The 25,320-nt window shown below is 31.1% G+C and overlaps 1 protein-coding gene and 2 pseudogenes across 1 annotated transcript; all 3 read right to left on the bottom strand.

Moving 5' to 3' along the window:
- Positions 1 to 303: 303 nt before the first annotated feature.
- LOC108476191 (TOM1-like protein 6) lies at positions 304 to 5,502 on the bottom strand. The gene is made up of 10 exons (XM_017778317.2): positions 5,300 to 5,502; positions 5,007 to 5,219; positions 4,208 to 4,286; positions 4,000 to 4,098; positions 3,203 to 3,316; positions 2,905 to 3,059; positions 2,726 to 2,807; positions 2,556 to 2,641; positions 2,136 to 2,408; positions 304 to 1,569 (listed from the first exon to the last, which is right to left on the bottom strand). The coding sequence occupies exons 2-10, from the start codon at positions 5,135 to 5,137 to the stop codon at positions 570 to 572; spliced, it is 2,019 nt and encodes a 672-aa protein (XP_017633806.1). The 5' UTR covers positions 5,138 to 5,219; positions 5,300 to 5,502; the 3' UTR covers positions 304 to 569.
- Positions 5,503 to 19,528: 14,026 nt separating this feature from the next.
- LOC128290475 (NADPH-dependent oxidoreductase 2-alkenal reductase-like) lies at positions 19,529 to 20,083 on the bottom strand (annotated as a pseudogene).
- A 1,130-nt stretch (positions 20,084 to 21,213) lies between these two features.
- Positions 21,214 to 25,047, bottom strand: LOC108475508 (2-alkenal reductase (NADP(+)-dependent)-like; annotated as a pseudogene).
- Positions 25,048 to 25,320: the final 273 nt, after the last annotated feature.

Here is a 25,320-nt window from a genome sequence, read left to right as displayed (position 1 = left end):
TTATTTAAACTTGATCGAAATTAAATTAAATATTATTATCCATTCGAAAAAAATTTAAAAATCTCCCATCACCTTTTAAATATAAAAAATATCTTCCACTAAATATAACAAGTGGATCCAAATATCTGAATTTGAACCCATACCTATTATCTAAATAAAAATGCAAATTCTAATAAGAGACATCTAAAATATCTATCTCCACACTGAATTCATATAAAATTCACAATATCCAAATCCCAACAATCCTATGAATACATTTATAGTTCTAACTTCATAAAATAATTTACAAATCATAAATGGTAATTTCAGTAACCAAAACTATTGCATTATAATTATTAATTTTGAGGCTATAAATAAACATATTTAAAAGTCACCAAAAACTATATACTAATATAACAACAATAATATTGAATCACAAATCAAATCTAAAAAGACAAATTCCACAGCAAATCAATCTAAAAAAAAAAAAAACCAAATCCATGTCTTAGATACTGTGATTTACACCAGAGATTCACAATGGACATATATATCCTTTTGCATAAATCTTAAAACTACCGACACTCTTTTTTTTACTTCCTTCCACCAACCATACTTTGCGTATTACTACCTGACAAGTTTGGTGATGTACTACTACGCCTTCCGTCACCATTTCCGAGCACGTTCAGATCTTCGAACAATAGGTATGATGGGATAAAGGGCTTTTGTCCTGATGAGGGAGCAGGGTTCCTAGGACCGGTACTCGTCCAAGAATCACCTCCGTTCATTGGTGCTCCGCCGTTGGTTCCTCTTATGGGGAATGAGCTGTTATGCTGCAAGGGCCTGGTCCCTGTGATGGAATTTGATGCAGTGGTGTTCGCTCGGGGAGTAGAGAACATGTTATTTGTAGAAGAGTGGTGGTTTTGGCTGTTGAAATAACCGGGAGTTGCAGCCCATGGTGGAGGGGGATAAGCGGATGTGTATTGAGGCTGGAAATATGGTTGGTATTGAGGTTGTCCGAATGACTGGTGCGGTGACTGGGATTGTGATTGGGGTTGGAGTCGGATTTGAGACTGTGTGTTTAACTGATGAGGCTGGGGTCGTGCTTGGAACTGATGTTGAGCCTCAGATGGTGAATTCGACTGATTTTGAGCTTGCGGTTCAGTTTGGAATTGGGTTGGTTGTGGCTGGACTTGGGGCTGGGATGGTTTTTGAGGTTGAGCCCAAGGAACCACATAACTATTATACGGCAGCTGCGCCTGACTTGTAGGGTATGTTTGGGAAGCATAAGGATATCCTTGGCTGCTAGGCGTCACAGGTACCTGATGTTGAGATGCAGATGGTGGTGTGGGAGGGGCATGCGGAGAGGAAGCCGTTGTGGACAAGGTAAGGCTTAAAAGATCAATCAAGTCCTGTTCTTTCGAAGTTTTAACTGGTGCAGGTGGATCAGGCAAAGCTAAAGCATTGCTCGGAATAGAGGTCGAGGCAGTTGGTGTATACGATGTCGTCACATTGGCATTACTGACTGGTGCAGTAGCTTCACTTGTTCCAGGAGAAGCGTTCTGAGGAGATGTGAACTGTGCTCTGGAATGCCTGCACTCGGAACAAAAGGTGAACCAGTCAAGAACTGAGCTAAACCTATCATATTTACACAAGGTTTGATTATAGACGAGCAAGGTAAAAGCACCATAGAGGCCCTTGAATTGTGAGTCTGATTCCATTTTGCCCCTCTATTAAAAAATTGGATAAATTAATCTCTATACGCTGGATCAAAGAGCAAACTGGTTCTTCTATTAAAAAATTTCATCCATTTTATTGTTAAAAACTGATCCTTGTACGTCCTCAGAAGGTACACGTGGCATGCCACATATAACTATAAGGTTAATTTTGTCAACCACATCTGTTTTTAGTAGTAAAAATGGATGAATTTTTAATAAAAAATACCAACTCTTTAATATAAAATAAAGATAATATTTTGCCCATTTTTTGAGTAAAGGAAGCAAAATGCAATCTGACTCCTATTACAAGGGCCTTAATGGTACTTACCAAATGAGCAAAGGATTTTTCCTAACGACAAGCCATATACACCAACATAAAATTAGTCATTTGTAGGACTGCAACAGCTGAAATAAGGTGAATTAGAGGTTAGCATACAGAACCTTCTAGCTAGCTGTGCGAAGTCGTCTTCCTCTTCTTCCTCTTCATCGATATGGCTTTTTGTCACAGTGGCAACCGGTGTGGGTGGACTTATATTAGGTGCTGGGCTCTTCGCTTCACTTGATTTGTTGGAGGAACTTGCTTCATTATGCATCGGGCTTACACCAGTAGCTTCAACTGGCAAGGGGGAACCTAAAGCTATAGCATCATGTTTCGCAAGTAAGCTTTGCAGACCGTCATTTAGTTCAAGACCTCGAGCTAAAAGTTCCTCATCCCTGCCACACAGCCAATAAAAAAAAAAAAACTTTAGACATCTGCACATAGGCCATGTATAAAAGAAAGAACTTCGACATTTATACAAAACCGTTTCAAGGATAAGCCCCAAGTCATTATAGAAAAACAAAATTCGGAGACAGACTAACCCGGTAGTTGTAAGCATCTGCATCAGCTTTTTTTGGTTGGAACGACATCGATTAACAAGATCAACTATCACTTCATCTTTCACTGCCTGTTAATACGAACCAAAAATCACAGTTGAACATTCCACCGATAATTAATTTAAAAGAAAAGGTTTTATTATTATCGTTCATACCGCACTATGACTCGGGTTTACAGCTTGTAGCATGTCGCTTAAGAGCTCCATAACATCCTTCATTGAATCTAAGCTAGACAAACTAAGATTATCAATCCGAAAAAGGAGTGAGACACAAAAACACCTGTAAATAAACAAAGAAACTTAATAAACAAAACTTAAAAAGTGATTTTTTAGACCTTAAACTTTCGATCTCGGTAGCCATTGTTTCGTCAAGCCTTCTAGAAGAATTGCTTGGCATTCCATAACCAGGATTCAAGGTTGGATGTGTAGCAGGTGGTGTAAAGATAGGGGCTGTATTTGATGATCGCTTGGGAAATTCTACTCCCGAACGCTGCCATTTATACATTTACAAAATTTTAGAATCACTATAGTCAAAGACAACGAGAGTAGTTGATCTTAGAAGTGGACATCCTTGGATATCATATCCTTGATGCCAGTCCGCTATGACATGTTATATAAGGGTGCTATGCTTACTCTTAGCTCATCATATGCCCAGTAATACTGTGGATGTTTACCCCCCGGACCGCCAAATGCCTCTTGCCAAGAGTCCAACAATGCCAAAATTTTATCCCTCACTAGCATATCTGCCTGCAGTATTCACGAAGCCAGGCTCGTTAAAACCGACAGATAGACTTGAGATGCTAATAAACAGAGTCATATGCTGGCAAAATAACACGAGAACAAGATCAAAATAGATAGAAACCAGATGCTGAATCCATGCATTGAAGTCAAAACACGCCACGTTTCAGGACAACCAATGACCATGTAAAAAAGTACCAGACAACCACTAACATTAACATTAATGACTAGCTCAATGATTTTCAGCAACTATCATCCCGTCTTTCTAGAACAACTCATATCCTCCCGGTTAATAGTGAACCAAACTTAAATTTCCATAACGTGTATAGTATCACTAGCATCAGTCATTAGTACCAAGTAGCATCGTGTTCTTTCATGGGATTTATGCAACAGCTTTTGTTTTCCTCCAACATATTCATACCATATATACAAATCGTCTCGCAACAACATTCGCAGTGCTTCTTGCATTTATTGTAAGCTTTTACTCCATTTAGATAGCGACAATCCCTTGAAACCTAATGGCTCCAAGCTAGTCCAATTCATTCTAAAGACCGTTGAATTAACATGCTTATTCGGGGGAAGGCGACAAAAAATCCATTTAGGAAAGGCAACAAAGTAAGCATAGTCCAAAACAAATGAATATGACCAACAATTCGTGTAATAATCAAATTGGTAAAAACTCAAAGAATTACCTTCTTTTTCACAATTTTAACCATCTCCCCCAATATATTCCTCTCAGCAATCTGAAAATGAACATAATCACCACAATTCTTCACCATTGTTTCCAAAAGCTACAAAGGGGAAAACAAAACTGGGTTAATCCGCAAACACAACAACACATAAAATCCCAAAACAACGAAGCCGGGAATTCAAGAAATCATTTTTCAGACTAAAATTTACCGTCAAAGCTAGTAATTGAACTTTAGAACTCTTGTGCTGCAACCTTCTCTTCACAGCTTTTACAACATCCTTTGCTGGCCTAAAATATCAACATACAAAGTTCAACCAAATCAGTAAAACTAGCTAAATCTTACATTAATTTACGAAACATTAATCGAAAAAACCCCGGAAAAAGTAGTAAATCGAGCTCGTAGCTAAATATTCCATTAATTACCGAACATTAGTCGATCAAACCCCGGAAAAGTAGTAAATCGAGCTCCTAGCTAAATCTAGCTAAATTTTACATTAATTTCCGAAACATTAATTGATAAAACCCCAAAAAAACCTACTAAATCGAGCCATCAAAATCGAATTAACAGAGAAATTATAAAGAAACTATAACCAAAATAATGTTTCTTTTCATTAGAAAGTCTCTTTATCTATTGCCTATCTTCATAAATACTTTAAAGTGATGGTTGAAAAATTATTTCACCTTTTAATTCAATTATCTTCATATAATTCAACCTAAAAAGTAATTTAATAAAATCCTTATACAAGAATCATATTTTTTCAATCAATCAATTTCATCCACAAAAGAAACATAAAAAATCCATAGTTCAATATCATATTAAATACTCAAACCTCACGAGAAAATTAATGAAAAATATTCTACAACATAGAAAAAATTAAATTAAATTAAATACCAACATAAAAACATGCACGTAAAGCCTAAGAAAATTAAAAAAAAATCGAAGTCAACTCCTTTGCAAAAAAAAATTTAACAAAATTAAAAAGAACAAAGATTAATTTTTTTTTTTACCAATGATTAGAATTAACAGAATCGCAAATATCGATATTCATAGTCCAATCAGGACCCATTAGAAGATCGCTCGTTGCCTTATCCACAGCTACTGTCGCTGCTGATGATGAAGCTGATGACATCATCATCATGTTTTCTTTTTTTGTTTCTCTCTTCTCTTCTTTTTCCTTTTCTTTACAGCAATTTTCTGCTTGTTTCCCGAGAAAATTTCACCTAAGGAATAAACGACGACGATGAAGATGATAATTTCAAGTTTTTTTTCTCTGCAAAAACCCACCACCTTTTTTCCTTACCTTCTGTTTGGATCCTAGGAAAAAAAAAAAACCAAACCCCTAAGATAAAATTATAAAAGGGAAATTCTTTCCTCAGCTTTCCTTTTTATAAAGAGGCTTTAAAGCAAGAAATTTTCATTTTTCTACGGGAAATTCGTTTCTATTTAGGGAGAATTTCAAAATGAGGCGGTGGACTAGAAATTATTTTAGTCAACCGCCATATTGTAAAAGTATTTATTGGATTAGGAAAAAGAATGTCACCCTTATCTTCAAGTTATTGTAAGTACTACTTTACCCTTATCATTTAAATGGAAAAATTCCATTTAAAGTTTTATTAATAAATGTTTCAATTCAATTTAAGCTTAAAATGTTTATTTTTGTTATACAATTATAACAAAATATATAATAATTCAACCCGGGATCCAACTTAAAATATTCATAATTTAAATAACCTCAAACACTTCATTTGAGGAGGGGGACGAAAAAAGACCTCATCTTAATTATCTTCTTCCTTTCTTCTTTTGGATTAGGACTCTTCTTCCTTCTTGGATCACTACCGTTAATGTATCAACAAGTTTTATTTTTTATTTTATGATTACCAAGAAATTAGTCTATTTTGAGCTACAATTTTTTTAATTTCTTGCATATAATTTCCTAAATTATTAATTTTTAGAAAATTTTAATCTCACAAAAATTCTCATTAATTTCAATAAAATTAAAATTTTAATTAGACCGTCCAATTATTTTAAATAAAATTCTTATTAAACTTCTAGGATTTTTTTAAAAATTTACTAGGCCCCAAAATTTAGTCTCTTCTAAGTAGAGTTAATCCTTACAAAAAAAATCGAACATAGTTCGATAGAATGAGATTTAAGCGAAATAAATTTAATGTAAAACACAAACTTAATTTAAACATATAATTTTATATCTCGAGCATCTAAAATTCAACTCAATAATAAACAATTAAATTCAGATTTTTTTTAGAGGGCAAAAAGGTAATTGCAAAAGCTTTATTTTAATTACTAAAAATTGTCAAAAATAGAGCCGGCTTATTCTACTTTTATTTATTATATTTAAATTTTGTGAAGTGAATGGGAAAGTGTTGTGAGATGGGACAAAAGTTTCATAGAAATTTACGGATAATGCCAATTATTGTAACTATGCTTATGATATATGCTTTTGTCTGTGATTTTCTTAGTATAAGTCAGAAATTCTAATTCCCCCACATTTAATGCATTTATTCAACCAATTTTTATTATCTTCTAGTTAATTAATATTATAACTCTTCCAACTACGTGGAGTAGATCTCTTTTTTTAGTGAACTACAAGAGGAAGGTAAAGTTTTAATAGTAACACGATTAATGCAACTTGAATTTAGATCACACCTAAAGCGGTGAACACTTTAACCATCAGGCCAACACATGAGATTCACGTGGAGCCAACATCCTTGATTGTGTTAATGTAATATATTGCATAATTAATTCATATCATATCATATATTAGCATAATATCATATCTTTCCTTATGTAATTTCTATTATAAATAGGCTATATAATCCAATGTAAATTAAGAAGTAATATTTTTCTTTCACATCGAAATTCATTCCTCTTTCTTTTTCTTAAGTTTGTAGCAAGTTGGATTTTTATCTCTCAACTACGTGAAAAAAGTCTGAGTGCTAAGAGATTATCTGAAGTAAAAGTTTAACAAAGTGAGAGTAACTCACCAAAATGAATAATGCGTGGCATACGACCACTTACCAAAAAAACGTGAATATTTATACTTTATAAGAACTTGTACCCTACATCAAATCTTTGCTAAAAACTTCGCTAAAAGCCTAATACACAAAAACAAATGGCAAAATTTTGAAATTTACCAATGAAATTTGAAAGCAAAATTTCCGGTAAGAACCTAGACAACAGACAATTCCTCTAAAATCTTCCTTAAACACTTAAGGTTGAATTTCATGGCATGTTAAGGTAGGTCATTGTACTAATAGGCTGAATTTCGTCTCGAAGCTAAGGTTTTGTTTCAACCTTTAGCAATTCTTTTAAAAACATGTGCCTTTTACTTCTAACATGTATATTTCAAGCACAATGCCCTCAACATTACCCTCCCCTTAACAAGCCAAAAAGCGAATCATCTCGAGATAAGCTACTTTATAACCTCCCCTTCGTCGTCCAGGGGTGAAGATAGAGGGGTCGGTAGAGGCCTTGACCACTCCTAAAATGGAAATTCTTTATTTAGATATTTTAAAATGTTTAAAATTTTAAATTAGTAATAGTAAAATTATATTTTGATCTCTCTAAAATATAAAAATTTGATTTAATTCTTTAAAAATTATAAAGATATAGATATTAAAATGGTGAAATTGCATTTTTTGCTATCGTAAAATTACAATTTAATTTCGACTCTTAAAAAATTTTTCTGATTTCGGCCCCTACCCTCGTCTGGGGGGCAATTGTTGTAAATTCCTCGCCATAATCAATTTTGCCACCCTCATCTTCCCAACCACAACCTTGTCTATCATGACTTCACCTATGAAGAACACTTCACCAAACCATGACCCTTGTAAACGTATGCATGTCTGATACGTTGTGCACTTTTAACCCTTGTAAATGTGCTTAAGTTAACTATTTTTAAATAGAAACATATTTGGGCAATTTTTGAGGCATATATTTTGAGTTGAGGTCAGACTTAAACAAACATTAAATCTACTTACTACATATAGCTCCAACCCAATCTGCCTAGGAACATCTCTATTTAACCAACGTAAGTTATTTATTTCTCTTTTAATAATTAAAACATAATAAAAATATAATAAAAAACTTTATATAAAAATCTATTAAACAAATTTATATAGAAATAAAATTATTAATATTAAAATTTATATAAAAATATAATTTTAAATATATTCTTGATTCTAGTGGTGAAACCTAGGATTACCAGTTATTGTATGTATTAAACAAATAGAATTTATGTTTCTTTTATCTTCTTTTTGCCCCAAAACTTCGTCCACATGTAATCTCATTGTTTTTACCGAACGAAAATTTGGTTATATATATATATATATATATATATATATATATAAGCTACTGTTAGAATTTGTGTGACTTGAATCCCGTCACTTATTGAAAAATAAATAGATGTAGTTGAAACTCCTATTATATTATTCAATTTTTAACATTAATGAATTTGTCCTCCCTTGTTCATGGTTTTTTTTTCCAAAAGAGTTTCCACGAAAAATCCATATGTTTTATTTTCCATTTTTTTATTGCTTCACGATCGTTCTATTACCATTATCGACATCTATTATAACAGTTATTGAAATTGGTATTTGAATATTTTTGACCCATTTTAGTCACTGAATTTGGATTCTGTCAAAATTTGTTGATATGATCAATGTTATTAGAATAAGACCTGATCAGACGGACCGAGAAATGATTGATATAATGGTCTGAACAAAGGGATTGAACTGATTGACTTGAAAACTGCTTGAAGTTTGTAAAAATCGACATCTGAACAAATTGAACATTTTAATAATTTTTTATTTATAGATTTTTAATTATTTATTGAATTATTGTTGGTCTGGTGGTCGAATTGATCAAACTGATTGAATAGGGAATCGATGGTCTGACTTGTTTAACCATCGGTTTGGTTATTAAAACACAAAATGTGACACCCTGATATTGTGCTACATCATCAAACTTTTATATTTTTCAAGTTTAGGGACCAAAATAGACCTAGTTATCAAGTTTAAATGTCAAAATGGGTTAAAAAAATTACAGGTACCAAAGTGAAACTAATTGCCAAGTTCAAGGGTGAAAAAATATATTATCCCTAGAAAAGAAAAAAAATATTTTAACAATTATATTTAAAAATATTAATAGTAAAATTAATTTAATTTAAGTTAAATAATTTTTATTTACATATTGTTATAATAAACGTCGATAATGAAAGTAAAATGATCGCAAAACAATAAAAATAAGAAAATAACACACAGATTTTATGGGAAAACCTTATTGGAAAAAACCATATGCAGAGGAGGAGAAATTCACTATGTTGAAAACACAAACAATACAAAAAGACTTCGACCACATCTATTTAAAGGATAAACAACCCTGTTATAATTAAAGTCTAATAGAAAAATTATAATCTTATACGGTTTCAACTTGTGAGGTATGGTTCAACACTTGGTCCTTCGCCTCCACAGATCCCTTTGTTTTGCCTTTCTATTTTGTTTATTTAACAAGTTACAAGATTCGAGTCACACAATTTTAATACGTATAATGATAAATTTAGCCCTTAACACTTATCTTTTCTATCATATTGGCCATTCTATTTTTTAGGATCACTTGTGCTTAACTAAGCTATAATGTCAATACTGTTAAAATTTTATCAGATCAATAAAAAATTTAGAGAAAAAATTTAAATAAAATTTAATAGTTAAAGGGACCAAAATAATTAAGAAAATTAAAGCTAGATTAAGAAAAAAAAAACCTAGGAGTTCAATTTATTATCACTATTTGATTTGAAAGGGAAAAACAAAATATGATGAGGACGTCACCTTCTTAAATAATGTGGATCAGATTGATTTGGTATATAAAGTTTATTCGATTTTTCGCTATGGTATTTATCTATTTAAAGTATCATTTCATTTAATTTATATTTTCAAAAATTATAAAATAAAAATTAATTGAACCTTAAGTCAATTGGTATCAATATTATTGTCTGTATAGGAAAATGTGGTTTCGAGTACATTGAAACACATTATCTTCTTATTTAAGGGTTGAGGAGGGCTATATGTAATTTTAGGTATTGTATCAAAAATAGTAAATATAAAAAAATGAATTTTAAAAGATATTTTATTAAATGAAAAGTTAAGGACTAAATTGATGAATATTTTAAGTATTAGGTAAAAGAATTTAAGCACCAAAGTGGTAGATTAAATATATTTAAGAGATGAAATCGTAATTTAAATCTTTAGATGATAATTTATATCTGTATTATAATTTAAATTTCTAATGAATTAATGTCATAAGTCAATCAAATACCAACTCGATTGAGAAATGACTAAAACTTATTATTTTTACAAAGTAACAAATATTAATATGATTGTATTTTTATTATTTTATATTTTTATAAGATGTTAACGTAACATTTCAAACATAAGTGACTAAAATATAATATGAGACAAATAAAATTGATTATTTTTATAGTTTACCCATACTTAAAACTATCTAAAGCCTCTCCCTAGCCCATAAATATGAAGATAATGCGCTTCAGCGTACTCGAATCGACGTCCTCTTGTATTAATAATAATATCTATACTAATCGAATTAAGATTCAATTGACGAAATTTATTAATTTTAGTGGAAAGAAAAATGATTGTGACATGTAATTTTATATTTGTTGAAAGCGTAAATCTTTGACTCAAGCAATTAATATCAATTACACCCATAAATTCCTTTTAATTAATTTAGAGTGGTCATCATCCTATCCAAACTATGTATTTACTTTTTTTTCTTTTGAGGAAAAATAGTAAAATTATAATTAATAAGAATGGAGTGTAGAGGTGGTAATTTATATTTATGCCCTCTAATATCATAAAAAGAAAAAAAATATATTTAGGTTTGAATTTATTGCGATTAAAAGTGGGTCTTAATTTTTATTTTAATATTATAAAATATCGATGTGTAAATTAATAAGACCCGTCACTTGTCACACTATAAACTCCACCTAGAATTATTTCCTATGTTCCATAAAAATTTTATTATTTGGTCAAGATGCGGATTTAGCTCTTGTACTTTAATTTAATCAATTTTACTTTCTATCAAATTCTTATCATTAGTTTCGTATTATGTGTAAGTTTTGAATTTAGTCTCTTTTCTTCGATTTGATCATTTTTAGCTTTTATACTTTTTGAATTTTAAAAATTTTAATACTGCCCCAAACAGCAACATTAAATCAATTTTTTTAACAACCTTATTATAGGTTTTAATCATATCTATTTTTTTCCACAATAACTATAACTACCTATAACTCATTTTCAACTCATAAATAAAAGAATAATACACTTCAATATATTCAAACTTACTTTTCTTACATTGTTAAATAATCCATTATAAGTTGATTGATTAGAGATAAGTATTCCACTCACTAAACCCACCAACAAAAGAGAGCTAAAAGGGGAAACAAATACTTTTTAAAAGGTTTTCCTTTAAATTCATGAATTTAGTTTTAACACGTGTATCTTTACTTACACCCTTTTACCAGCAATTGCCATATAACTTTTCACTTTTGTTTCGTAGCAATTTAATAAAAATGAATAAATGTATCAATCAACGACAACAAATAAATCTAACATCACTTTTTTAATTATTATTTATGACTTTATTTAATAAATGTTTTTACTTTTCCCTTTCACTATATTTTTTGGTTAAATTAATAACATATGTCGATAAATAGGTTTTTTTTAAAGTTAAGAAAATAGATTATTTCTAGAGAGAATGTAAAAACGCGTCCATTTGGACGAATTTTCTTATTGACATGTCAAGGAAAGTACATCCAGTTAGACTTGTTTTTCCTGACATGTCAGCAAGAAAATTCTTTCAACTAGGCTTACTTTCTTGTTAACTGTGCAGAAAGCATGTCTACTCTCTCTCAAAAAACGATTTATTCAGCCAATTAATTTTTTTTTCCAAAACATTAAACTAATTTAATCATATTTTTCTTTAATTTTTCATTCAAAATTTCTTTTATGTTCCTTTGATAAATGAATTTTCTAATAAAATATAAGATATAACTCTTTATTTTATTTTTAAAATAAAAAGTTTAAAATTATTATCCACAATACCTAATCAACAATGACCCATAGTGTTTTTCATGTTGAAGTGATGAGAAAGTGATATAATCATGAATATTGTATTGACTTTAAGTGTGTGTGTTTTTTAAATAAAAAACTTTTTGAAAATGTTTAAATAATTGTTATAGTTTATGAAGAATTATTTTTTTAATTGTGATTGTCTTTCTCGACAATAACACAAGAGTACGTAAAATTTTATTAATAGAAATCAAACTTTCAAATGGCTTAACAAATATTCAAAATTATATAATCCTTAAAGGAATGGAGATGCTTGCAACTTGCAAGTTTCACAAAAGAATTAAGATTTCAAGATCTTTTAAGTAAATATATTAGGGTTTAAGATTCATTAATTTTGATCTAACTTTAGCTTAAAGTTATTTAATTATGGATTAAATTTTTAATTGGTTTGGTTATTTAATATAGACCCGGGATTATACATGAAATTTGATTTAATATGTAATTTGATATATAAACTTTGATTATGGTTCAAATGTATATATGGAACTTTAATTTTGATTCAATCATATATATTTAAAGAAAAAAAAGGATTTTGAGAGGCGGTGGAAGTTGAAACCGATTTTGAAGAGGTTTGATATTCTGAGAGATTAGGTGAATAATTTTTTAATCCAAAGGATCAGAATGGATGCTAAAAAAGCTACGGATTGGGTGGCTAAGCCTGCTAAAGTTGAGATGTGCTTGGAGGGTTCGGCCTCACTTTAGTAGAGTTGATTTTATGTCAGCTCATTTATCCTTGTGTAGCGACGTAAAATTTTGGTTTCGGGTCGCTAATTGTGGCGATCTATTGAAAACTTGAAATCTTAAATTTTGATTTTTAAAATAAACAGGGAGTCGCCACCGATCCTTTTTTTCCTAGGTGTGATCGGACACCTATTAGATCTCCAATAAATAAAAGACTGAGTTTAGGTTTACTTTAAAGTCCAGAGAAAAATTAGGGTTCGGGAGTCGGTTACGCGCGAGGAAGGTATTAGCACCCTCGCGACGCCCAAAGATTGGTATCTCATAAACACGAGTTGTCTTGATTCTCAAAAATACGAGTTCAATATTAAAATTTAGCCATGATCCGATAAAAAAGACGAGAAGTTTGAAATTTTTGATTGTTAAGAGAAGGACATACCGTTTTGAACACGAGTCGATTGATGTTCATCCAACATAGCGATGAAATCAGCGACTTTGTGCTAAACCGACATGTTGCCTTATGTATTTAAATTAATTAGAAAAAGATTCCAAAAGTAAGAATTTAAAAAAAATAAATAAATGATATGAATAATGACATTATGAATAAAAAATATTAACATGGGATACTAGAACATTGAATAACAATAACAATGACATTTGCGAAAGAAATAAAGACAAATCATGAATAAATACAATGTGTAGTAATGTTAAATATGTATATGTATATACATAGTACAGATGAACGATACGATATGTATTAGGAAAAAACATGTATTTATACTCTAATAATCATAATAAAGTATGTATGTACACCAAATAGTACATAATATTGAAATAATATAATAAGTGGCAATAGTGAAAATAATAAGTATAATAATGAATAATATGATATCTGAAAATAATATTAATATAAAAGTATATATACATACGTATAATAAAATATGTGTACTAATATATAATAAAATATAATATATACATAGTATATAAAAGAAAATATGTATGTGGAAATGTATAAGAAATATATATATAACTAGTAATATTAAAGATATATACATAACATATATAGAACGTATACAATACGTACGTTCCTTAGAAATGATAATAAAACTATTTTGTACATTACACCAATACATACACACATACATAAATATATATATAAATAATAGTATTAGAAACATACCTTATAATATTAGATATATATATATATATATATATATATATATAATAGTATAAAAGAAGAATATGACTAATGATATTTAAATATATATAATAATATATATAAAATATAATATTAAGAACTTATATACATCACGTATGTAAAAATGCATATAATATTACAACATTTACATGATATATACATATTAGAAATAAATAACAACTAATAATAATAACATTAGAAATATAATGAAGTATAAAAACTAATATAATATAATAGTAATATTAAAATAAAGTAATTAAAATAGTACTATATATAAATGTACGAATATATACATATATAATATACATATATTAATATTAATAATGATGCTAAAACTAGAAATAATAATCATTAGTAGTAATAATACTTTGAAAATAATTAATATATTAATAAAAATACTAGTAATAATATTAATAATATGTAAAAAATGAAAATAAACGAAAAGGACTAAATCACCTAAGAATGTAATTTGGTAATTTAAAAGAAATAAAGAAATAAAGGACCAAAACGAACACGCGTGAAAACAATGGGGACCAAAAGCGCAATATTCTCTATTACCCAAAACGCAACGCAGCACAGAGAGACTAGATTGATGAACGGGCAAAATTCTGGGGCCAAATTAAAATATTAAAAACCTGATTGCAAAATCAGGAGAAAGCGGAGGGGCTAAAAGCGCAATTAGCCCCTCAGCTTAAAAGCACGCGGATCCTGCCCTGGTGCGGGTCGGGTCGACCCGACCCGCGTCCAAAACGACGTCGTTTCGTTTATAAACAGGGGGGGACCAAAACGGTGCGTTTTGGTCCCCTATAAAAGCCAAAAATTTTGTAAAAAATCATTTGAGAAAGGGAAAGGAAAAAAAAAAATAGAGAGAAGAGGGAGAGAAAAGAAAGGGGAGAGGGAGAGGGAGAGGGAGCTCGGTGGGACTCGGCCAGGGTCCGGTCACGGACGGCCACGAGCTTCAGCTTGTGGTTGGCGGCCACCACCGTACCTGATGGTAGGAAAATTGAAAAGGTTAGTTTTTTTTTTTGTTTATTTTAATATTGTGTTATATTTTAATATGTAAGAATGATAAAATGAGCTTAAAAACGAAATGAAAATGCAAATAAAAAAACCTTTAGGCTTTGTTAGTTTCGATTCTTGGTCTTTTATCTACTTGCTTCGCTGTTATTTTTGTATCTAAACACTGATGATGTTATTATTATTGCTCTGGATGGGAAATGATTCTCTTTTCTTGTGTTTTCAAAATGCCAAAATCCGAGCCCTTACATTGTTGTTCTGATGGCTATTTATAGCCTATATTTCTTACATACTTTATTATCATTTTGCTATTCTATGCTTCGCTTTGCTACATTGTTTTTGCGGGGTATGGGCGTGATGGCCGAGGTCAGGCGTGCTAGTGGGGTTCGTCATGCGGTCGGACGGCATGGGCGTGGTGGGTGAGTGGGGTTCGGCGCAAGTGGGCAAGTGGGGGCTAGGGTTAGGTTCAGTGGGCCATTCGGGTTTGGGCTGGTGTTATGGGTTTAGGTTAGCTGGGGTTAGTTGTTTAGGTTAATGGGTATGGGTTTTGGGCCTAAAATTGGCCTGTACACCTTGTTACGCCTTTCTTTCTCTGCTGTTTTTCTGGTTTTCTTCTCTGTTGATATGATGGTGTTTTGTGTTTTTCTAATTATTTTATGAATATATTTTATTGGCAAAAAAAAGAAGAAATAAATATATCGATTTATTTTATATTAAATAAATATAATTATTTATGTATGTAATATATAAATATAAAATGATGCAATGTCAAGGTGATAGTGAAAATGATTTAATATAGAGGTCTTTTATATAGGCTATGTAAAGTAACCTATAATAGGCATTTAACTATTGACATAAACTGTGTTTTTGCATAACATTATGTTTAATGACGCTTAATTGTATTTTTTTGAACATTAATCTCATTATATTTTCTTATCATATCTGCTCTTTTTGATATAATGCCTAGAACTACTCATAGTCCCTTCTTAACCTTTAAATAGGAGGATAATGAGCTTTTGTGCGCTCGAACTCACATCCCCTACACTAGTAATAATGTCGATGCCATGGTTTTCATATTGCTTGAACTCTTAAGATAACTCAGATGATAAAATCTTTATTTAAAATCACGATAGTTGTGAAAGATAACTAAGAGAAATCATGATGCGAAAATTGTTACAACCTGTAGACTATTTTTTCAAAGCAAAGGATTTTTAAACTGAATTAGTAGGAGAATTGAAATTTTAACTTTTTAAGTATAAGGATTAAATATAAAATTATGTAGAAATATAGGGACTAACACCTTATTTTAAGCTTTTTTCTTTGAAGTTTCTCCGCAATTATTATTATGGTTGGCGGTGAGAAAATGAGAGGCAAAAAGCAAGTCAACGCTAATATAAGCCAATCATTCCCTATGCCACCGCCAATATGATTTCAGGTATACAATCATTCCCCATTTACTACAAATTGCAGAAAAGAAGATTTTTTTCTTTAATCATACAAATATAATTTAACCAATTAGTAATATAAAATATATATCATACATTATTATTATTTTATATATAAATATATAATATCATGGGCCGGGCTCATACAAAATTTTAGGCCTATTTTTTAGGTTTGGGCTTGGCTCGATCCAAAAGATAAGTCTAAAATTTTATCCGACTTAGCCAGACTAAAAATGTTAAACTCGAGCTCGAATCGGCCAGTCCGTATTAAATTTTTTAGATTTTTTTATATAAAAATAAATTTAAAAAATATAATACATCAAATATACTAAAAATATTAAAAAAGTCTTTATACTTAAATAACACTAAAATAGTTGTAATTTAACAAGCAAATGCTTTTAAAATAATAGCAATATAATAGTGAAATGGCAGCAAAACAATAGCAAAATATCAAAAAAGAAAGTTTAGGTTGATTCAGGCCAGGTCGGACTCAGGCTAGAAAAATCTTACTCGAGACCCATCTCGTTAAGAAGACAGGCCTTATTTTTTTGTCCAATCTCATTTATTTGTTTGCACAAATCATCGTACTTTTCGAGCAGGGCCTTCGAGCTTGAGTGAGTGGCTCGACCCATGATTAGATCTAATATCAACACAATATAAATATATATAATTAGTATTTATTCAGATAATCGTAAATATTTAATTCATTATTTGTGGATTAGATACTAAAAATTTAGATTCTAATTAGAATTATAACGGATTCAGAATGGAAACAAATATTAATCATCAAATATCTATTTACTTACCTAAATAACAAATTTAGGGTAATATCTAAGATGAGATCTCGTGAGAATCAACGACTATGGTTAAAAGACAAGATTAAGAGACTATAATCATTTGATCAAGCTATATCATAAACTAAGAAACTTTGTTGGTGACTTGATAAATCAATTATCAGATACATTACTTTTCTTTCCTCTAGTGTTGAAACTGATTGTATTGATTAAAAAGTAAACTTACTTTCTCAATACGTGACCTGATCAACGGTGAATTAATATTTTTTTTGTCCTTTTTATTTCACCCAAATTTTGATACGTAAATATTTGAATATAGGAATTTGGTTATACATGTGAATGTATGTTTTGTTGGCAATGATAACAAAGCCTAGGATACTCCTGCTTTCGAAACAAACCCCGACCGAAAAGTGAATTGCAGGCCTGCAATCGATGATCACCAACAATTATAAGCACCATCCCTGCACCTATATACATAAAACACTGTATATAATATATATATTGCTGGTGCTGGGCCATGATCTAGCAAAAATTACAGCAGAGGGTCAATTCAAGGTTTTAATTACGAAGCTATGGAAGACTTTCAACATTATTGATCAGCTTTGGAAATCAATAGGAAATGTGTCTTTGACTAATGCGTTCCGTGAAGCTAATTCCATGGCAGATGGCTTGGCGAAGGCTGGTGTGGAGCGTTGGTGCCTTTTTCCGTCTTGGTGGTAGTGTAGGCGTGACTTTGGATGTTCTTGACTCTTTTGAATTGTTGCCATTTCTTTTTGTTGTAATTTCCAGGTTGTTGTTAATTATATAGTTTTGAAGTTGGAATCTTTTGAGTTGAATTATACATGTTAATTTTGATTTGAATATGAAAATTCTATGCGGTCAATTTTGAATTGGAATTTGAGTCAATTTGATTTCAGGTCAACAATCTAAATCTATGCAACTCAAACTTGAAATAATTAGAATTCAAAATGGTTTAAACCTGAATGGTTTTAACATGAAATTAACTCAAAAATTTTAAGGTAAATTGCACCATTAGTCACTAAATTATGGGTAAGTTTTTGTTTTGATCACTTAACTAAAAAAAGTTACAATTTGGTCATTGAACTATTCGAAAGTTTTCATTTAAGTTGCTGAACTATTCAAAAGTTTTTATTTAAGTCATTGGGTTATTAAGTTTTTTTTTTTTTAAGTCCAACCAATGAGTTTTAAATGACGATTCGATGATCGATACGTTGGATCAGTACTAATCGACAAGTAAAAAAATATACCTTTAATCCAATTTGATTTGACGGTTAGTATCGAAGATCAGAGAAAAAAGTTGTTTGAATTTTGATTCACAGATTTGTGACGTCTAATGATGTTTCATGAAAGAAACTACATTGTAGAAAAGACGAGGAAAGAGAGCTTTCGATTGGTGCAGGTAGTGCGAACAGAGAAAGCCATAGAGTATCGATTTTAACTGCCTAGTGACTTAAATGAAAACTTTCAATTAGTTTATTGACCAAATTATAACTTTTTTTAGTTAAATGACTTATCTATAATTTAATTACTAATAGTTCACTTCACCCAAAATTTTAAAACTATACCCAAATTGATTCCACCCAAACCCAATACCACTGACCAACATATGAAGGTTTAATTTGGGTTAATCCACTAGATATCCTTGAACTATGGCTTAGATTCTAGATTAGTCCATAAACTTTAAAATGTTCTAATTGATCCCTCAAATGATTACTATTCCATCAATCAATTGCGGATTCAATCGATTTGGAGCAACTACAATAACTTATTTACCGACATTCTGACCATTAAACAGTCTTATTAAAGTAGCAGGACCGTTCTCCAACCCTTCAACAATGTCTTCTACATACTTTATCTTCCCTTCTTTAATGTAAGGCTATAAAAACTGCAAGAACCTCGAGTATTGCTGACTCTAATCGCATGTAAAGAAACATGTATGAATTTATTAAACAATCTTTAGCCAAGACTTGTTCATTTTACTATCTATGTTCAGGGTTCGTGTCTATCCTTTCCAACAATGTTATCTCCAATATTCGAACCTACATTCTCCTCTTGAGAGTCAATGTATCTTATCATTGCACCTAACGTGTACAAATATCAAACACGTCAAAATAGACATAAAAAAAGAATCATTAACATGTAATCTAACCGAAAGGTGAGCAACATTGTAATTAAAAAAAGTGATACATATATAGTAAGACGCATTGCATCTTTAAGAAGAGAATGCAAGTTCGAGTCTTAGAGATGACCTTATTAGAAAGGACAACTATGCGCCCAAATATGGATAACAAAATAGACGTGAAAGATACCAAAAACACCTAACATAAATTCATATTATGAATCAATTTATTGATAATGCGTCTATAGTTGACTGTATCAAATACAAACCTTTATTAAAATCATTGCGGGGCAATTACAACCACTTGTTTGCCCACATTGCGACCACTAAAGAGCCCGATTAAAGCGGCAAGGCCATTCTTCAAACCTTCAACAATGTCTTCCACATACTTTACCTTCCCTTCTCTAATGTAAGGCAATATAAAGTCCAAGAACTTCGAATATTGTGGATAGTAATCGAATACCGCGAATCCTTCAATTCGGACCCTTCATGTAAACAATCGACATTAGATTGTGTACCCCTTCAGGTTGATCACGATTGTATTGTGAGATCATTCCACAGACGGCGATGCGACCATGGACTCTCATGTTGAGAATCACAGCATCCAACATTTTACCCCCGAGTTCTCGAAGTAGATGTCAATGCCTTCGAGAAAACACCTGTATTCAAAAAGTCGATTCAAACAACTTGAACTCATATAAAATTTGATTCTATTGGATCATAAAAGAAAGTCGACAATTCAAACATGTCCAACTAAACAAGTTGAATCCGAAATATCCAAACATTAACTTGACCTAAATGAAAATAGTCTAAAATGTGTAAACCTAAATTGACCTGATCCAAACTATCGAATTGACGAAGTCTCTATAGAAGTGATTTTTTAGTTAGTTAAATGTATTGAGATAATCAATTACCCAATCTAACATGGTTTGAGAGTTTTTGTATTTGAATCTTGTCAAACTGACCCCAACTCTTTGCGATAGTTTGAACAGTAGTTCCTTTACATGAAACCCATATCCATCTACTGTCAAGCCAACACTTCCTCAGACCAAATGTCTCTTCTTTCAAACATCGATCCAGAGCATCCCGCCTCTCATTTTGAATCATCTGGTACCCTTCCAAATCATTGAACTATACAAGCACAATGGATCCTGAGATTCTGTAAATCCTAAACCCAGAGAAACCTTTCTTCTTTATTTGTTCAGAAAATAATAGTACTCGTGACGCCATCCAACCAAGCAACATTCAAGCCTGTGTAGCATTTCATCATCAATGACTCCAGTAATGGAGCCGTCATCTGTTCCTTTTTCCACGGACAATCCATCTTCTCCACCTTTATCCCCATTCGGTTTACTACTTTCCCTCTGGGTGTTAACTCCAATAACAACATCAGCTTCTCTTATATCCCTATCCTTTCTTCTCTAAACTCTTTTCTCGGCTTAAACTTGGTCATATTCGCTCTAAGCTTAAACTTAAAGTGCCAAGCACCATACAATCTATTCACAACATTTCGAGCCTGCTCCATTGTTGCGAACCTCGCAAATTCAAACCTGCTACCAGCTTTACTTCATCCAATATCCTGTCGAATCTGGAACACTATTTATTAAAATGAATTATATTTGATATGCTAACATAAATTTATTTCTGCAATGGTAAGACATAATGCATTCCTAAGAAGAGAATGCAAGTTCGAGTTTTGGAAATGATATTATTAGAAGGGGTAGCCACAAACCCCAAACGTGAATCATAAAATGGATATAGAAGATGCCAAAAACAACTAACATAAATTTAAATTATATAAATTTATTGATAATGCGTCTAAGTATAATTCACTGTATCAATTTATATATTGTCAATGTATCAAACACAAACCTTTATTAAAATCTTTGCGGGGCAACTACAACCACTTGTTTGCCCATGTTGCGACCAAAACCTTTATTAAAATCATTGCGGGGCAACTACAACCAATAACCACTTGTTTCCCTACATTGTGACCAAAACCTTTATTAAAATCATTGCGAGGCAACTACAACCACTTGTTTGCCCACATTGCAACCATTGAAGAGTCCGATTAAAGCGGTGGGGCAATTCTCCAAACCTTCAACAATGTCTTCCACATACTTTATCTTCCCTTCTCTAATGTAAGGCAATATAAAGTCCAAGAACTTCGAATATTGTGGATAGTAATCAGCTACCGCGAATCCTTCAATTCGGACCCTCTTGTAAACAATCGACATTGGATTGTGTACCCCTTCAGGTTGATCACAGTTGTATTGTGAGATCATCCCCCAAACAGCGATGCGACCACGGACTCTCATGTTGAGAAGCACAGCATCCAACATTTTACCCCGACGTTCTCGAAGTAGATGTCGATGCCTTCGGGAAAATACCTGGATTCAAAAAGTTGATTCAATCAACTTGAATTCATATAAAATTTGATTCTATTAGATCATAAAAGAAAGTCGACAATTCAAACATGTCTAAGTAAACAACTTGAATCCGAAATATCCAAACATTAACTTGACCTAAATCGAAATAGTCTAAAATGTGTAAACCCAAATTGACCTGATCCAAACTATCCAATTGACAAAGTGTCTATAAAAGTGATTTTTTAGTTAGTTTAATGTATTGAGATAATCAATCACCCAACTTAACATGGTTTGAGAGTTTTTATATTTGAATCTTGTCCATAGAACTTCTTTTTCACAAATTACATCTAAAGGGAAATGCCCAAAAAAGCCTACCACTGCACTCTTGGAGGTTTGAACCCAGGTGGGTTCTAGGATGAAAAGTCATTAGTCATCAAGCCAATCATAGGAGTTCAAACCTAGTTTAACTATGAATCAAATTTTAAATTTATTCATAAGCTTCAAAATATTTTTAATCGAATCCTCAAATTAAATTATTTCAACAAGATCATTCTACCACTTTAGTAGTCGAATTTAACATTAAATATTAGCTTGGATCTGAACAAGATAAGCTTGTAAAAAGTTTTGAAAGTTAAAATTTATAAAAATTTTAATTAAGCCCCTAAACTAACTATTAGATCCAAGATACATTTAATGCTAAAACTAATAGCTAGATTAGCGGAAAGTCTTGATTGAAACAATATTTTGAGAATTCCATTAGAACATTTTGGAGTTTGGAGTTTAGAGATCAATTCAAAATTGAATCGATATCGAATGCAATTAACACTAAAACAGTTGGTTCATTTCCTATTAACTTAAAACACATATGGGATAAATAATCACTACACATATATACTGACCTTTTCAAAGCTGCATTCAAATCAGGCTCTTCCTTATAGTTGAAAGCATCATCAAACCCAAACTTATTCTTCAATAATTCAACCTTTTTTTTTTCAAAACAAATGAAAGTTAGTTTTTTAAATATACAAAATATAATGATATATAAAATAAATAGGATATATGATAGCATGGAAAATTTGCATTTATGGATATTTTCTTTAATTGACACATAAACAAGCATTTTAAAAAGTAAAAATAGTCGATTGAGTCTTAGTTCGATTAATATGGGCATTGTTGTCAATGCAGGAGGACGTGGGTTCGACTGCGCAGAGGCACATTATTCTCCTATTTATGGGTTGGGGAGGGGCTATGGGTAATTCTAGGCATTGTATAAAAAAATAGCAAATATGATCAAAACCTATAATGAGATTAAAAGAAAAAAATTTTAGCCGATTGAGTCTTTTCTCAGTTGGCAACGACAATATTGCCGGTACAAGAGGATATGAGTTCAAGTGTACTAAAGCGCAAGATCAATTTATGGGTGAGTATTTGGTATATTGCAATATATATTTTTTATTCTACAAACAGCCTTAAAAAATTAATGTCTCTTTTTTGTAAATATCTATTTCTTTAATATTTTACTATATCTCTATAGGATACGCCGCACCTAAGGTGGTGAACAACCATGATCATTAGGCTGTTACATAGGGTTCCAATATTAATGTTTTTAAAAGAGTTATTACCCATATTTATCATCCACATACTTATATATATAATTGGTTAAAATTGCTTCAAGTCCCTGCAATTTTTTATATTTAGAATTTAGTCCTTTTATTCTTTTTTTTTTTAAAATTAATTCTGTCAACTCTTTAAATTTAAAAACTCAAGTCCAATTGTTAATATGATTAATATTTTTTCTCTTAAATTGATTGATGCGATATTTTCTAAATTAAAAGGCATTTATAACCTTGTCTTGAGTCCCAGCACTGCCAACAACATAGCAACCCATTAGCTTTGCAAATTGGCCAACAAGCTGTCCAACAGCACCAGATGCAGCTGACACAAACACATATTCCCCTTTCTTTGGTGCACAAACCTCAGAATCCTCCATATGCAGTCAAACCAGGCATCCCTGTTAAAATTTGAGATTTACTCATTATATTTTAATTTGATATAATTTGATCCTTTTATTATTATAATTTTATCAGTTAATCATTTTGTAAAAATAGAAATTTACTAATAGTTGAATAGTTGGATGATCATTCTATAACTTTTTATTGTTGGACAACCAAAAAAGAAATTTACTCACTACTAGTTTAGTTTACCCATAAAAATAAGAGATGATGAAATTATGCCCAATATAGGGACTAAGTCCCAAATTATAATATAAAAAGAAAAAAAGGAAACGAAACCATAATTTCAAGAAATTACCAAGAATTCCAGCATAGTAGGAAAGGGGTATATCAGTATGGTGAATTTTAAAGAGCCCTTCACTTGATTTCAGCAATGAATACTCTTCCCATCCTGTTATACCCCAAAAGAAATCTCCTTCCTTCAATTCTGGGTTTCTTGAATCAATAACTTTACTCACTCCTAACCCAGTTATTGGCTGCAAATAATTACACTATTAATAAATAAAAAAAATAAAAAGTAAAATTCTGTCATTAATCCATCAATTATACATAAATTATGAATTTAGTTTTTTATTCTAATTTTAGAAGGGTCTAAAGAGCAATTTTCCATTTTTAGAGGCAAGGCCTCTACCTACCGGCCTTGTTACAAATACTCAAAAGGGTAAACTACTTATTAGGTCATTAAATTATCGGCAAGTTATGAAATAGTTACTAAACTATTCAAAAGCTTTCATTTAAGTCACTGTGCTATTAAACTTGCTAATGTATGGCCTTCTTTATTCACACCGCCCAATGACTTAAACAAAAACTTTTGAATAGTTTAATGACTATTTTATAACTTTTTAAAGTTGAATAGACAAAACGTAAACCTACTAATAGTTAATGAATTTACATACTACTAGAATAAAATAAAAGAATAAAGACTGAATCCGTAACTTACAGCGCCAGGAGTGTATGGATCGAAGATTTCTGTACGTTGGTTCTTCATCAAAAGTCGCATATAAGGATCACATGATAAGTAAAGATTCTTCACGAGAATATTTTTTGAATCATCGGTGACCTTCAGTTTTAGATTCTTGTTGATGGTGACCACCATGTCTGATTCTTTTGGAAACCCAGAAACATAATTCTTGAATATCACCTTTTTGTTGCTCACCACTGCATTTTTCTCACTACCATCCGCCATTGTTGTTTTGCTTGGTGCTTTTTTTTTTTTTCCCTCTATGGTGAAGATCACATTCTGAAATAAGCCGAGCTTCTATTCTATTATAAAGTAGGTCTGAAACTGGTCAAATTATGGTTTTGGTCCTTCTATTATTTTCAAATTTGAAAATTAGTCTATGTATTTTAATTTGGTATAATTTAATCTTTGTAATCTTATGAAATAGTTAACTATTCTGTCAAATTTTATACTATTGGTCTCTATACTTTCGTACTGTTGTCAAAATGCCATATCAGTTTATTATTTACACAAAATAAAAAAAAATCTTTTTATTTTTAATCCTTCTA

The sequence above is a fragment of the Gossypium arboreum genome, chromosome 3 (genome assembly GCF_025698485.1).
Source record: "Gossypium arboreum isolate Shixiya-1 chromosome 3, ASM2569848v2, whole genome shotgun sequence".
NCBI lineage: Eukaryota > Viridiplantae > Streptophyta > Magnoliopsida > Malvales > Malvaceae > Gossypium > Gossypium arboreum.
The sequence above is the reverse complement of the archived record's forward strand: the minus strand, read 5'-3'. Positions and strand labels throughout refer to the sequence as shown.